This window comes from Oncorhynchus gorbuscha, unplaced genomic scaffold (genome assembly GCF_021184085.1).
Source record: "Oncorhynchus gorbuscha isolate QuinsamMale2020 ecotype Even-year unplaced genomic scaffold, OgorEven_v1.0 Un_scaffold_1283, whole genome shotgun sequence".
In the NCBI taxonomy this organism is placed as follows: Eukaryota; Metazoa; Chordata; class Actinopteri; order Salmoniformes; family Salmonidae; genus Oncorhynchus; species Oncorhynchus gorbuscha.
Window position 1 is genome coordinate 112,459 of NW_025746104.1, and position 15,042 is coordinate 127,500.

Genomic DNA, 15,042 nt, shown 5'->3' on the forward strand with positions numbered 1-15,042 from the left:
AGACTAACCATGACTAGTACAGGTGTAGATAGCCCACCGGTAATTTAACCTTGACTAGTACAGGTGTAGATAGCCCACCGGTAATTTAACCTTGACTAGTACAGGTGTAGATAGCCCACCGGTAATTTAACCATGACTAGTACAGGTGTAGATAGCTGTCCGCTAGACTAACCATGACTAGTACAGGTGTAGATAGCTGTCCGCTAGACTAACCATGACTAGTACAGGTGTAGATAGCTGTCCGCTAGACTAACCATGACTAGTACAGGTGTAGATAGCTGTCCGCTAGACTAACCATGACTAGTACAGGTGTAGATAGCCCACCGGTAATTTAACCTTGACTAGTACAGGTGTAGATAGCCCACCGGTAATTTAACCTTGACTAGTACAGGTGTAGATAGCCCACCGGTAATTTAACCATGACTAGTACAGGTGTAGATAGCCCACCGGTAATTTAACCATGACTAGTACAGGTGTAGATAGCCCACCGGTAATTTAACCTTGACTAGTACAGGTGTAGATAGCCCACCGGTAATTTAACCATGACTAGTACAGGTGTAGATAGCCCACCGGTAATTTAACCATGACTAGTACAGGTGTAGGTAGCTGTCTGCTAGACTAACCATGACTAGTACAGGTGTAGATAGCTGTCCGCTAGACTAACCATGACTAGTACAGGTGTAGATAGCTGTCCGCTAGACTAACCATGACTAGTACAGGTGTAGATAGCTGTCCGCTAGACTAACCATGACTAGTATAGGTGTAGATAGCTGTCCGCTAGACTAACCATGACTAGTACAGGTGTAGATAGCTGTCCGCTAGACTAACCATGACTAGTACAGGTGTAGATAGCTGTCCGCTAGACTAACCATGACTAGTACAGGTGTAGATAGCTGTCCGCTAGACTAACCATGACTAGTACAGGTGTAGATAGCTGTCCGCTAGACTAACCATGACTAGTATAGGTGTAGATAGCTGTCCGCTAGACTAACCATGACTAGTACAGGTGTAGATAGCTGTCCGCTAGACTAACCATGACTAGTACAGGTGTAGATAGCTGTCCGCTAGACTAACCATGACTAGTACAGGTGTAGATAGCTGTCCGCTAGACTAACCATGACTAGTACAGGTGTAGATAGCTGTCCGCTAGACTAACCATGACTAGTACAGGTGTAGATAGCTGTCCGCTAGACTAACCATGACTAGTATAGGTGTAGATAGCTGTCCGCTAGACTAACCATGACTAGTACAGGTGTAGATAGCTGTCCGCTAGACTAACCATGACTAGTACAGGTGTAGATAGCTGTCCGCTAGACTAACCATGACTAGTACAGGTGTAGATAGCTGTCCGCTAGACTAACCATGACTAGTACAGGTGTAGATAGCTGTCCGCTAGACTAACCATGACTAGTATAGGTGTAGATAGCTGTCCGCTAGACTAACCATGACTAGTACAGGTGTAGATAGCTGTCCGCTAGACTAACCATGACTAGTACAGGTGTAGATAGCTGTCCGCTAGACTAACCATGACTAGTACAGGTGTAGGTAGCTGTCCGCTAGACTAACCATGACTAGTATAGGTGTAGATAGCTGTCCGCTAGACTAACCATGACTAGTACAGGTGTAGGTAGCTGTCCGCTAGACTAACCATGACTAGTACAGGTGTAGATAGCCCACCGGTAATTTAACCTTGACTAGTACAGGTGTAGATAGCCCACCGGTAATTTAACCTTGACTAGTATAGGTGTAGGTAGCTGTCCGCTAGACTAACCATGACTAGTACAGGTGTAGATAGCTGTCCGCTAGACTAACCATGACTAGTATAGGTGTAGGTAGCTGTCCGCTAGACTAACCATGACTAGTATAGGTGTAGGTAGCTGTCCGCTAGACTAACCATGACTAGTACAGGTGTAGGTAGCTGTCCGCTAGACTAACCATGACTAGTATAGGTGTAGGTAGCTGTCCGCTAGACTAACCATGACTAGTACAGGTGTAGGTAGCTGTCCGCTAGACTAACCATGACTAGTATAGGTGTAGATAGCTGTCCGCTAGACTAACCATGACTAGTACAGGTGTAGATAGCTGTCCGCTAGACTAACCTTGACTAGTACAGGTGTAGGTAGCTGTCCGCTAGACTAACCATGACTAGTACAGGTGTAGGTAGCTGTCCGCTAGACTAACCATGACTAGTACAGGTGTAGATAGCTGTCCGCTAGACTAACCATGACTAGTACAGGTGTAGATAGCTGTCCGCTAGACTAACCATGACTAGTACAGGTGTAGATAGCTGTCCGCTAGACTAACCATGACTAGTACAGGTGTAGATAGCTGTCCGCTAGACTAACCATGACTAGTACAGGTGTAGATAGCTGTCCGCTAGACTAACCATGACTAGTATAGGTGTAGATAGCTGTCCGCTAGACTAACCATGACTAGTACAGGTGTAGATAGCTGTCCGCTAGACTAACCATGACTAGTACAGGTGTAGATAGCTGTCCGCTAGACTAACCATGACTAGTACAGGTGTAGATAGCTGTCCGCTAGACTAACCATGACTAGTATAGGTGTAGATAGCTGTCCGCTAGACTAACCATGACTAGTACAGGTGTAGATAGCTGTCCGCTAGACTAACCATGACTAGTACAGGTGTAGATAGCTGTCCGCTAGACTAACCATGACTAGTACAGGTGTAGATAGCTGTCCGCTAGACTAACCATGACTAGTACAGGTGTAGATAGCTGTCCGCTAGACTAACCATGACTAGTACAGGTGTAGATAGCTGTCCGCTAGACTAACCATGACTAGTACAGGTGTAGATAGCTGTCCGCTAGACTAACCATGACTAGTACAGGTGTAGATAGCTGTCCGCTAGACTAACCATGACTAGTATAGGTGTAGATAGCTGTCCGCTAGACTAACCATGACTAGTACAGGTGTAGATAGCTGTCCGCTAGACTAACCATGACTAGTACAGGTGTAGATAGCTGTCCGCTAGACTAACCATGACTAGTACAGGTGTAGATAGCTGTCCGCTAGACTAACCATGACTAGTATAGGTGTAGATAGCTGTCCGCTAGACTAACCATGACTAGTACAGGTGTAGATAGCTGTCCGCTAGACTAACCATGACTAGTATAGGTGTAGGTAGCTGTCCGCTAGACTAACCATGACTAGTATAGGTGTAGGTAGCTGTCCGCTAGACTAACCATGACTAGTACAGGTGTAGATAGCTGTCCGCTAGACTAACCATGACTAGTACAGGTGTAGATAGCTGTCCGCTAGACTAACCATGACTAGTACAGGTGTAGATAGCTGTCCGCTAGACTAACCATGACTAGTACAGGTGTAGATAGCTGTCCGCTAGACTAACCATGACTAGTACAGGTGTAGATAGCTGTCCGCTAGACTAACCATGACTAGTACAGGTGTAGATAGCTGTCCGCTAGACTAACCATGACTAGTACAGGTGTAGATAGCTGTCCGCTAGACTAACCTAACAACCCACAACTTGTTAGCTGACTGTCAGTGACGTAACAAGAGAATAACTGCTGATGTACCACATGAATAAAATGTCACCTTGTGCATCCTACTGTTCTACCTAGCAACAGGAGGTTGAGACCCTGCATCCCATCCCTGTGTGTGTGTGTGTGTGTGTGTGTGTGTGTGTGTGTGTGTGTGTGTGTGTGTGTGTGTGTGTGTGTGTGTGTGTGTGTGTGTGTGTGTGTGTGTGTGTGTGTGTGTGTGTGTGTGTGTGTGTGTGTGTGTGTGTGTGTGCGTGGATGTTTTTTACTATACTTGTGAGTACCAGAAGTCCTAGAAGAGTAAAGCTTCAGAGAAGTGAGGACATTTTGATGGTCTCCACTTGTAAAAAGGGTAGTTTAGGTGTCAGGAGTTTAGGAGTCAGGAGTTTAGGAGTTTAGGAGTCAGGAGTTTAGGAGTTAGGAGTTAGGAGTCAGGAGTTTAGGAGTCAGGAGTTTAGGAGTTTAGGAGTCAGGGGTTTAGGAGTCAGTGGTTTAGGAGTCAGGAGTTTAGGAGTCAGGAGTTTAGGAGTCAGGAGTTTAGGAGTCAGGAGTTTAGGAGTCAGGAGTCAGGAGTTTAGGAGTTAGGAGTCAGGAGTTCAGGAGTCAGGAGTTTAGGGGTCAGGAGTTTAGGAGTTAGGAGTCAGGAGTTTAGGAGTCAGGAGTTAGGAGGTTAGGAGTCAGGAGTTTAGGGTTCAGGAGTTTAGGGGTCAGGAGTTTAGGAGTCAGGAGTTTAGGAGTCAGGAGTCAGGAGTCAGGAGTTTAGGAGTCAGGATTCAGGAGTTTAGGAGTCAGGATTCAGGAGTTTAGGATTCAGGAGTTTAGGAGTCAGGAGTTTAGGAGTTTAGGAGTCAGGAGTTTAAGAGTTTAGGAGTCAGGAGTTTAGGAGTTTAGGAGTCAGGAGTTTAAGAGTTTAGGAGTCCGGAGTTTAGGAGTCAGGAGTTTAGGAGTCAGGAGTTTAGGAGTCAGGAGTTTAGGATTCAGGAGTTTACGAGTCAGGAGTTTAGGGGTTTAGGAGTCAGGAGTTTATGAGTCAGGAGTTTAGGAGTCAGGAGTTTAGGAGTCAGGAGTTTAGGAGTCAGGAGTTTAGGAGTCAGGAGTTTAGGAGTCAGGAGTTTAGGAGTAAGGAGTTTAGGAGTCAGGAGTTTAGGAGTCAGGAGTTTAAGAGTTAGGGAAATAGGATTGAATGGGAATCAATTGTTGTCCCCAAAACCTAACGTGTGTGTGATCGTGTACATAATCATAACAGTGCTGTACTTAATAATGTTCATTGTGTTTTAGGACACATCGCTCCTTGGAGTGGTCGATTCTATTCACTGTGGGATACAGGGTAAGTGCACTAAACAGTACACACACACACACGCACACACACACGCACACACACACACACACACACACACACACACACACACACACACACACACACACACACACACACACACACACACACACACACACACACACACACACACACACACACACACACACACACACACACACACACACACACACACCGACCTCTGCTGTAGAGAGAGAAGGCTGTCAGAGTGCCCAATCAGCTGTTTATTTGTCTCAGAGTGCGTGTTCTGCTGCAGTGCAGTGTGGGTCGTGTCAGGTCTACGTGTGTCTAGTTTTACTCCCTGTGGATCACCTTTACCAAGGAAACAATGTGTTCCTCTTCCTGTCAATGTCCACTCACTTCCTGTAGCAACAACCTTCCACAGGCTCTTCAGATAAATCCTTTAAATCCCTCCCTTACCCCTCTCTCTCTCTCTCTCTCTCTCCCTCCCTCCCTCCCTCCCTCCCTCCCTCCCTCCCTCCCTCCCTTACCCCTCTCTCTCTCTCCCTCCCTTCCTCTCTCTCTCTCCCTCCCTCCCTCACCCCCCTCTCTTCACCCTCCCTCCCTCACCCCTCTCTCTCCCTCCCTCACCCCCCTCTCTCTCCCTCCCTCCCTCCCTCACCCCTCTCTCTCCCTCCCTCACCCCCTCTCCCTCCCTCCCTCACCCCCTCTCTTCACCCTCCCTCACCCCACCCCCTCTCTTCACCCTCCCTCCCTCAACCCACCCCCTCTCTCCCTCCCCCTCTCCCTCCTCTCCCTCCCTCCTCTTCCTCTCCCTCCCTCTCTCCCTCCGTCCTCTCCCTACCTCAACCCCCTCCCTCCTCTTCCTCTCCCTCCCTCTCTCCCTCCCTCCTCTCCCTACCTCAACCCACCCCCTCTCTCCCTCACCCCCCTCTCCCTCCCTCCCTCCCTCCCCCCCTCTCTCCCTCCCCCCCTCCCTCTCTCCTCTCCCTACCTCAACCCCCTCCCTCCCTCCTCTCCCTACCTCAACCCACCCCCTCTCCCTCACCCCCCTCTCTCCCTCCCTCCCTCCCTCCCTCCCCCCCCTCCCTCTCTCCTCTCCCTACCTCAACCCCCTCCCTCCTCTTCCTCTCCCTCCCTCTCTCCCTCCCTCCTCTCCCTACCTCAACCCACCCCCTCTCTCCCTCACCCCCTCCCTCCTCCCCCTCCCTCCCTCTCTCCTCTCCCTACCTCAACCCCCTCCCTCCTCTCCCTCCCTCCTCTTCCTCTCCCTCCCTCTCTCCCTCCCTCCTCTCCCTACCTCAACCCACCCCCTCCCTCCCTCCTCCCCCCTCTCTCCCTCCCTCCCTCTCTCCTCTCCCTACCTCAACCCCCTCCCTTCTCTCCCTCCCTCCTCTTCCTCTCCCTCTCTCTCTCCCTCCCTCCTCTCCCTACCTCAACCCACCCCCTCTCTCCCCCTCTCTCCCCCTCTCTCCCTCCTCCTCTCCCTCCCTCCTCGCCCTCCCTCCTCTCCCTCCCTCTCTCCTCTCTCCAGGTATGCTAAGATCCACATCCCCATCATAGCGTCTGTGTCGGAGCACCAGCCCACCACCTGGGTCTCGTTCTTCTTCGACCTCCACATCCTGGTCTGTACCTTTCCTGCTGGACTCTGGTTCTGCATCAAGAACATCAACGACGAGAGAGTCTTCGGTAAGACACACACACACACACACACACACACACACACACACACACACACACACACACACACACACACACACACACACACACACACACACACACACACACACACACACACACACACAGAAACACATAAACACACACATCTGCATACACACACACACATGGGTTCCCCTACGATTCAGGAAAATCATGATTTAGTTAGAAACCATTCTGTATCTCTGTGTTTAACCCTGCTGTTCCTAGTGGTTCTTTAATAGGTTCTCTGTGTTTAACCCTGCTGTTCCTAGTGGTTCTTTAATAGGATCTCTGTGTTTAACCCTGCTGTTCCTAGTGGTTCTTTAATAGGATCTCTGTGTTTAACCCTGCTGTTCCTAGTGGTTCTTTAATAGGATCTCTGTGTTTAACCCTGCTGTTCCTAGTGGTTCTTTAATAGGATCTCTGTGTTTAACCCTGCTGTTCCTAGTGGTTCTGGATGCTATTAGTGCTGTCTACTTCTCAAAGAGAGTAGTGTGTTAAACCCTAACCCAGTATATTAAACTCTAACCCAGTATATTAAACCCTAACCCAGTATATTAAACCCTAACCCAGTATATTAAACCCTAACCCAGTATATTAAACCCTAACCCAGTATATTAAACCCTAACCCAGTATATTAAACCCTAACCCAGTATATTAAGCTCTAACCCAGTATATTAAACCCTAACCCAGTATATTAAACCCTAACCCAGTATATTAAACTCTAACCCAGTATATTAAACTCTAACCCAGTATATTAAACTCTAACCCAGTATATTAAACCCTAACCCAGTATATTAAACTCTAACCCAGTATATTAAACTCTAACCCTGCTCTCTGTCTCCCCCTAGTGGCCCTGTATGCCATCAGTATATTAAACCCTAACCCAGTATATTAAACTCTAACCCTGCTCTCTGTCTCCCCCTAGTGGCCCTGTATGCCATCAGTATATTAAACCCTAACCCAGTATATTAAACTCTAACCCAGTATATTAAACTCTAACCCAGTATATTAAACTCTAACCCAGTATATTAAACTCTAACCCAGTATATTAAACTCTAACCCAGTATATTAAACTCTAACCCAGTATATTAAACTCTAACCCAGTATATTTAACTCTAACCCAGTATATTAAACTCTAACCCTGCTCTCTGTCTCCCCCTAGTGGCCCTGTATGCCATCAGTATATTAAACCCTAACCCAGTATATTAAACTCTAACCCAGTATATTAAACTCTAACCCAGTATATTAAACTCTAACCCAGTATATTAAACTCTAACCCAGTATATTAAACTCTAACCCAGTATATTAAACCCTAACCCAGTATATTAAATTCTAACCCTGCTCTCTGTCTCCCCTAGTGGACCTGTATGCCATCAGTGTATTAAACTCTAACCCAGTATATTAAATTCTAACCCAGTATATTAAACCCTAACCCAGTATATTTAACCCTAACCCAGTATATTAAACTCTAACCCAGTATATTAAATTCTAACCCAGTATATTAAACCATAAGCCAGTATATTTAACCCTAACCCAGTATATTTAACCCTAACCCAGTATATTAAATTCTAACCCAGTATATTAAACCCTAACCCAGTATATTAAACCCTAACCCAGTATATTAAGCTCTAACCCAGTATATTAAACCCTAACCCAGTATATTAAACCCTAACCCAGTATATTAAGCTCTAACCCAGTATATTAAACCCTAACCCAGTATATTAAACTCTAACCCAGTATATTAAACCCTAACCCAGTATATTAAACTCTAACCCTGCTCTCTGTCTCCCCCTAGTGGCCCTGTATGCCATCAGTATATTAAACTCTAACCCAGTATATTAAATTCTAACCCTGCTCTCTGTCTCCCCCTAGTGGCCCTGTATGCCATCAGTGCTGTCTACTTTGCTGGAGTGATGGTCCGTCTGATGCTGACCCTGACCCCTGTAGTGTGCATGCTGTCAGCTATAGCCTTCTCCAGCGTGTTTGAACACTACCTAGGGGACGACATGAAGAGGGAGAGCCCTCCCATAGAGGACAGTAGTGATGAGGACGACAAGAGGAACTCTGGAAACCTCTATGATAAGGTATGAGGATGCCTAGAGGCTCTCTGGAAACCTCTATGATAAGGTATGAGGATGACTAGAGGCTCTCTGGAAACCTCTATGATAAGGTATGAGGATGACTAGAGTCCCTCTGGAAACCTCTATGATAAGGTATGAGGATGACTAGAGTCCCTCTGGAAACCTCTATGATAAGGTATGAGGATGACTAGAGGCTCTCTGGAAACCTCTATGATAAGGTATGAGGATGACTAGAGGCTCTCTGGAAACCTCTATGATAAGGTATGAGGATGACTAGAGTCCCTCTGGAAACCTCTATGATAAGGTATGAGGATGACTAGAGTCCCTCTGGAAACCTCTATGATAAGGTATGAGTATGACTAGAGTCCCTCTGGAAACCTCTATGATAAGGTATGAGGATGACTAGAGGCCCTCTGGAAACCTCTATGATAAGGTATGAGGATGACTAGAGGCTCTCTGGAAACCTCTATGATAAGGTATGAGGATGACTAGAGTCCCTCTGGAAACCTCTATGATAAGGTATGAGGATGACTAGAGGCTCTCTGGAAACCTCTATGATAAGGTATGAGGATGACTAGAGTCCCTCTGGAAACCTCTATGATAAGGTATGAGGATGACTAGAGTCCCTCTGGAAATCTCTATGATAAGGTATGAGGATGACTTGAGGCCCTCTGGAAACCTCTATGATAAGGTATGAGGATGACTAGAGGCCCTCTGGAAACCTCTATGATAAGGTTTGACTAGAGACTCTCTGGAAACCTCTATGATAAGGTATGAGTATGACTAGAGGCCCTCTGGAAACCTCTATGATAAGGTATGAGGATGACTAGAAGCCCTCTGGAAACCTCTATGATAAGGTATGAGGATGACTAGAAGCCCTCTGGAAACCTCTATGATAAGGTATGAGGATGACTAGAAGCCCTCTGGAAACCTCTATGATAAGGTATGAGGATGACTAGAAGCCCTCTGGAAACCTCTATGATAAGGTATGAGGATGACTAGAAGCCCTCTGGAAACCTCTATGATAAGGTATGAGGATGACTAGAAGCCCTCTGGAAACCTCTATGATAAGGTATGAGGATGACTAGAAGCCCTCTGGAAACCTCTATGATAAGGTATGAGGATGACTAGAAGCCCTCTGGAAACCTCTATGATAAGGTATGAGGATGACTAGAAGCCCTCTGGAAACCTCTATGATAAGGTATGAGGATGACTAGAAGCCCTCTGGAAACCTCTATGATAAGGTATGAGGATGACTAGAAGCCCTCTGGAAACCTCTATGATAAGGTATGAGGATGACTAGAAGCCCTCTGGAAACCTCTATGATAAGGTATGAGGATGACTAGAAGCCCTCTGGAAACCTCTATGATAAGGTATGAGGATGACTAGAAGCCCTCTGGAAACCTCTATGATAAGGTATGAGGATGACTAGAAGCATGGGTTCTAGTCAGTATTCAGTATACATTTACATTACATTTACATTTACATTTAAGTCATTTAGCAGACGCTCTCATCCAGAGCGACTTACAAATTGGTACATTCACCTTATGACATCCAGTGGGACAGTCACTTAACAATAGTGCATCTAAAACTTAAGGGGGGTGAGAGGGATTACTTATCCTATCCTAGGTATTCCTTAAAGAGGTGGGGTTTCAGGTGTCTCCGGAAGGTGGTGATTGACTCCGCTGTCCTGGCGTCGTGAGGGAGTTTGTTCCACCATTGGGGGGCCAGGGCAGCGAACAGTTTTGACTGGGCTGAGCGGGAGCTGTACTTCCTCAGTGGTAGGGAGGCGAGCAGGCCAGAGGTGGATGAACGCAGTGCCCTTGTTTGGGTGTAGGGCCATAGTATATTCAGTATAGTCAGTATACAGTTTAGTATAGTTTAGTATAGTCAGTATAGTCAGTATTCAGTATTCAGTATACTGTTCGATATAGTCAGTATTCAGTATACTGTTCGATATAGTCAGTATACAGTATACCGTTCGATATAGTCAGTATACAGTATTCAGTTTAGTATAGTCAGTATTCAGTTCGGTATAGTCAGTATACAGTATTCAGTTTATTATAGTCAGTATTCAGTTCGGTATAGTCAGTATAGTCAGTATACAGTTCAGTATAGTCAGTATAGTCAGTATTCAGTTCAGTATAGTCAGTATTCAGTTTAGTATAGTCAGTATTCAGTTCGGTATAGTCAGTATTCAGTTCGATATAGTCAGTATTCAGTTTAGTATAGTCAGTATTCAGTTCGGTATAGTCAGTATAGTCAGTATACAGTTCAGTATAGTCAGTATAGTCAGTATTCAGTTCAGTATAGTCAGTATTCAGTTTAGTATAGTCAGTATTCAGTTCGGTATAGTCAGTATTCAGTTCGATATAGTCAGTATTCAGTTTAGTATAGTCAGTATTCAGTTCGGTATAGTCAGTATAGTCAGTATACAGTTCAGTATAGTCAGTATAGTCAGTATTCAGTTCAGTATAGTCAGTATTCAGTTTAGTATAGTCAGTATTCAATTCAGTATAGTCAGTATTCAGTTCGGTATAGTCAGTATTCAGTTTAGTATAGTCAGTTTTCAGTTCGGTATAGTCAGTATTCAGTTCAGTATAGTCAGTATACAGTATTCAGTTCAGTATATTCAGTATACAGTATACAGGTTAGTATAGTCAGTATTCAGTATATAGTTCAGTATAGTCAGTATACAGTTCGGTATAGTCAGTATTCAGTATAGTCAGTATTCAGTATTCAGTTCAGTATAGTCAGTATTCAGTATATAGTTCAGTATATACAGTATTCAGTATATAGTTCAGTATAGTCAGTATTCAGTATATAGTTCAGTATATTCAGTATACAGTTCGGTATAGTCAGTATTCAGTATAGTCAGTATTCAGTTCAGTATAGTCAGTATACAGTTCAATATAGTCAGTATTCAGTATAGTCAGTATTCTGTATACAGTTCATTATAGTCAGTATGCAGTATTCAGTTCAGTATAGTCAGTATTCAGTATATAGTTCAGTATATACAGTATTCAGTATATAGTTCAGTATAGTCAGTATTCAGTATATAGTTCAGTATATTCAGTATTCAGTATATAGTTCAGTATATTCAGTATTCAGTATATAGTTCAGTATAGTCAGTATAGTCAGTATACAGTTCAGTATAGTCAGTATTCTGTATACAGTTCATTATAGTCAGTATGCAGTATTCAGTTCAGTATAGTCAGTATTCAGTATATAGTTCAGTATATACAGTATTCAGTATATAGTTCAGTATATTCAGTATTCAGTATATAGTTCAGTATATTCAGTATTCAGTATATAGTTCAGTATAGTCAGTATTCAGTATATAGTGCAGTTTATTCAGTATTCAGTATATAGTTCAGTATATTCAGTATTCAGTATATAGTTCAGTATATTCAGTATTCAGTATATAGTTCAGTATAGTCAGTATTCAGTATATAGTTCAGTATAGTCAGTATTCAGTATATAGTTCAGTATATTCAGTATTCAGTATATAGTTATAGTTCAGTATAGTCAGTATTCAGTATATAGTTCAGTATAGTCAGTATTCAGTATATAGTTCAGTATATTCAGTATTCAGTATATAGTTCAGTATATTCAGTATTCAGTATATAGTTCAGTATATTCAGTATTCAGTATACAGTTCAGTATAGTCAGTATTCAGTATATAGTGCAGTTTATTCAGTATTCAGTATATAGTTCAGTATATTCAGTATTCAGTATATAGTTCAGTATATTCAGTATTCAGTATATAGTTCAGTATAGTCAGTATTCAGTATATAGTTCAGTATAGTCAGTATTCAGTATATAGTTCAGTATATTCAGTATTCAGTATATAGTTCAGTATAGTCAGTATTCAGTATATAGTTCAGTATATTCAGTATTCAGTATATAGTTCAGTATATTCAGTATTCAGTATATAGTTCAGTATATTCAGTATTCAGTATATAGTTCAGTATATCCAGTATATAGTTCAGTATATAGTTCAGTATATTCAGTATATTCAGTATTCAGTATATAGTTCAGTATATTCAGTATTCAGTATATAGTTCAGTATATTCAGTATTCAGTATATAGTTCAGTATATAGTTCAGTATAGTCAGTATTCAGTATACAGTTCAGTATAGTCAGTATTCAGTATATAGTTCAGTGTATTCAGTATATAGTTCAGTATATTCAGTATTCAGTATATAGTTCAGTGTATTCAGTATATAGTTCAGTATATTCAGTATTCAGTATATAGTTCAGTATAGTCAGTATTCAGTATATAGTTCAGTGTATTCAGTATATAGTTCAGTATAGTCAGTATTCAGTATATAGTTCAGTATATTCAGTATATAGTTCAGTATATTCAGTATTCAGTATATAGTTCAGTATATTCAGTATTCAGTATATAGTTCAGTATAGTCAGTATACAGTATATAGTTCAGTATAGTCAGTATTCAGTTCAGTATAGTCAGTATTCAGTATATAGTTCAGTATAGTCAGTATACAGTATATAGTTCAGTATAGTCAGTATTCAGTATATAGTTCAGTATAGTCAGTATACAGTATATAGTTCAGTATAGTCAGTATTCAGTTCAGTATATTCAGTATTCAGTATATAGTTCAGTATAGTCAGTATTCAGTTCAGTATAGTCAGTATTCAGTTCAGTATTCAGTATACAGTTCGGTATAGTCAGTATTCAGTATTCAGTTCGGTATAGTCAGTATAGTCAGTATACAGTATTCAGTTCGGTATAGTCAGTATTCAGTATATAGTTCAGTATAGTCAGTATACAGTTCGGTATAGTCAGTATTCAGTATATAGTGCAGTATATTCAGTATTCAGTATATAGTTCAGTATAGTCAGTATACAGTTCGGTATAGTCAGTATTCAGTTCAGTATAGTCAGTATAGTCAGTATACAGTTCAGTATAGTCAGTATTCAGTATATAGTGCAGTTTATTCAGTATTCAGTATATAGTTCAGTATATTCAGTATTCAGTATATAGTTCAGTATAGTCAGTATTCAGTATATAGTTCAGTATATTCATTATTCAGTATATAGTTCAGTATATTCAGTATTCAGTATATAGTTCAGTATAGTCAGTATTCAGTAGATATTACTGCATTGTTGGAGCTAGAAACACAAGCATTTAGTTAGATATTACTGCACTGTTGGAGCTAGGAACACAAGCATTTAGTTAGATATTACTGCATTGTTGGAGCTAGAAACACAAGCATTTAGTTAGATACTACTGTACTGTTGGAGCTAGAAACACAAGCATTTAGTTAGATATTACTGCATTGTTGGAGCTAGAAACACAAGCATTTAGTTAGATATTACTGCACTGTTGGAGCTAGAAACACAAGCATTTAGTTAGATATTACTGCACTGTTGGAGCTAGAAACACAAGCATTTAGTTAGATACTACTGCACTGTTGGAGCTAGAAACACCAGCATTTAGTTAGATACTACTGTTGGAGCTAGAAACACAAGCATTTAGTTAGATATTACTGCACTGTTGGAGCTAGGAACACCAGCATTTAGTTAGATACTACTGTTGGAGCTAGAAACACAAGCATTTAGTTAGATATTACTGCACTGTTGGAGCTAGGAACACCAGCATTTAGTTAGATATTACTGCACTGTTGGAGCTAGAAACACAAGCATTTAGTTAGATATTACTGCACTGTTGGAGCTAGAAACACAAGCATTTAGTTAGATATTACTGCACTGTTGGAGCTAGGAACACAAGCATTTAGTTAGATATTACTGCACTGTTGGAGCTAGAAACACAAGCATTTAGTTAGATATTACTGCACTGTTGGAGCTAGGAACACCAGCATTTAGTTAGATATTACTGCACTGTTGGAGCTAGGAACACCAGCATTTAGTTAGATACTACTGTTGGAGCTAGAAACACAAGCATTTAGTTAGATATTACTGCACTGTTGGAGCTAGGAACACCAGCATTTAGTTAGATACTACTGTTGGAGCTAGAAACACAAGCATTTAGTTAGATATTACTGCACTGTTGGAGCTAGAACCAATAATATCTGTTAAATATGGACCAATAACATCTGTTAAATATGTGTATGGACCAATAACATCTGTTAAATATGGACCAATAACATCTGTTAAATATGTGTATGGACCAATAACATCTGTTAAATATGGACCAATAACATCTGTTAAATATGGACCAATAACATCTGTTAAATATGGACCAATAACATCTGTTAAATACGGACCAATAACATCTGATAAATATGGACCAATAACATCTGTTAAATATGGACCAATAACATCTGTTAAATATGGACCAATAACATCTGTTAAATATGTGTATGGACCAATAACATCTGTTAAATATGGACCAATAACATCTGTTAAATATGGACCAATAACATCTGTTAAATATGGACCAATAACATCTGTTAA

At 42.0% G+C, this 15,042-nt stretch overlaps 1 protein-coding gene across 3 annotated transcripts in view; it reads left to right on the top strand.

The window, feature by feature from the left end:
* Positions 1-15,042, top strand: part of LOC124022057 (dolichyl-diphosphooligosaccharide--protein glycosyltransferase subunit STT3B) — an 89,936-nt gene that overhangs the window by 45,692 nt on the left and 29,202 nt on the right. For all 3 annotated transcript variants that reach the window (XM_046337110.1, XM_046337112.1, XM_046337111.1), the window contains 3 exons: positions 4,800-4,848; positions 6,353-6,507; positions 8,392-8,603. In XM_046337110.1, coding sequence (XP_046193066.1) covers positions 4,800-4,848; positions 6,353-6,507; positions 8,392-8,603 — 416 coding nt within the window. The remainder of the gene's footprint in view (positions 1-4,799; positions 4,849-6,352; positions 6,508-8,391; positions 8,604-15,042) is intronic.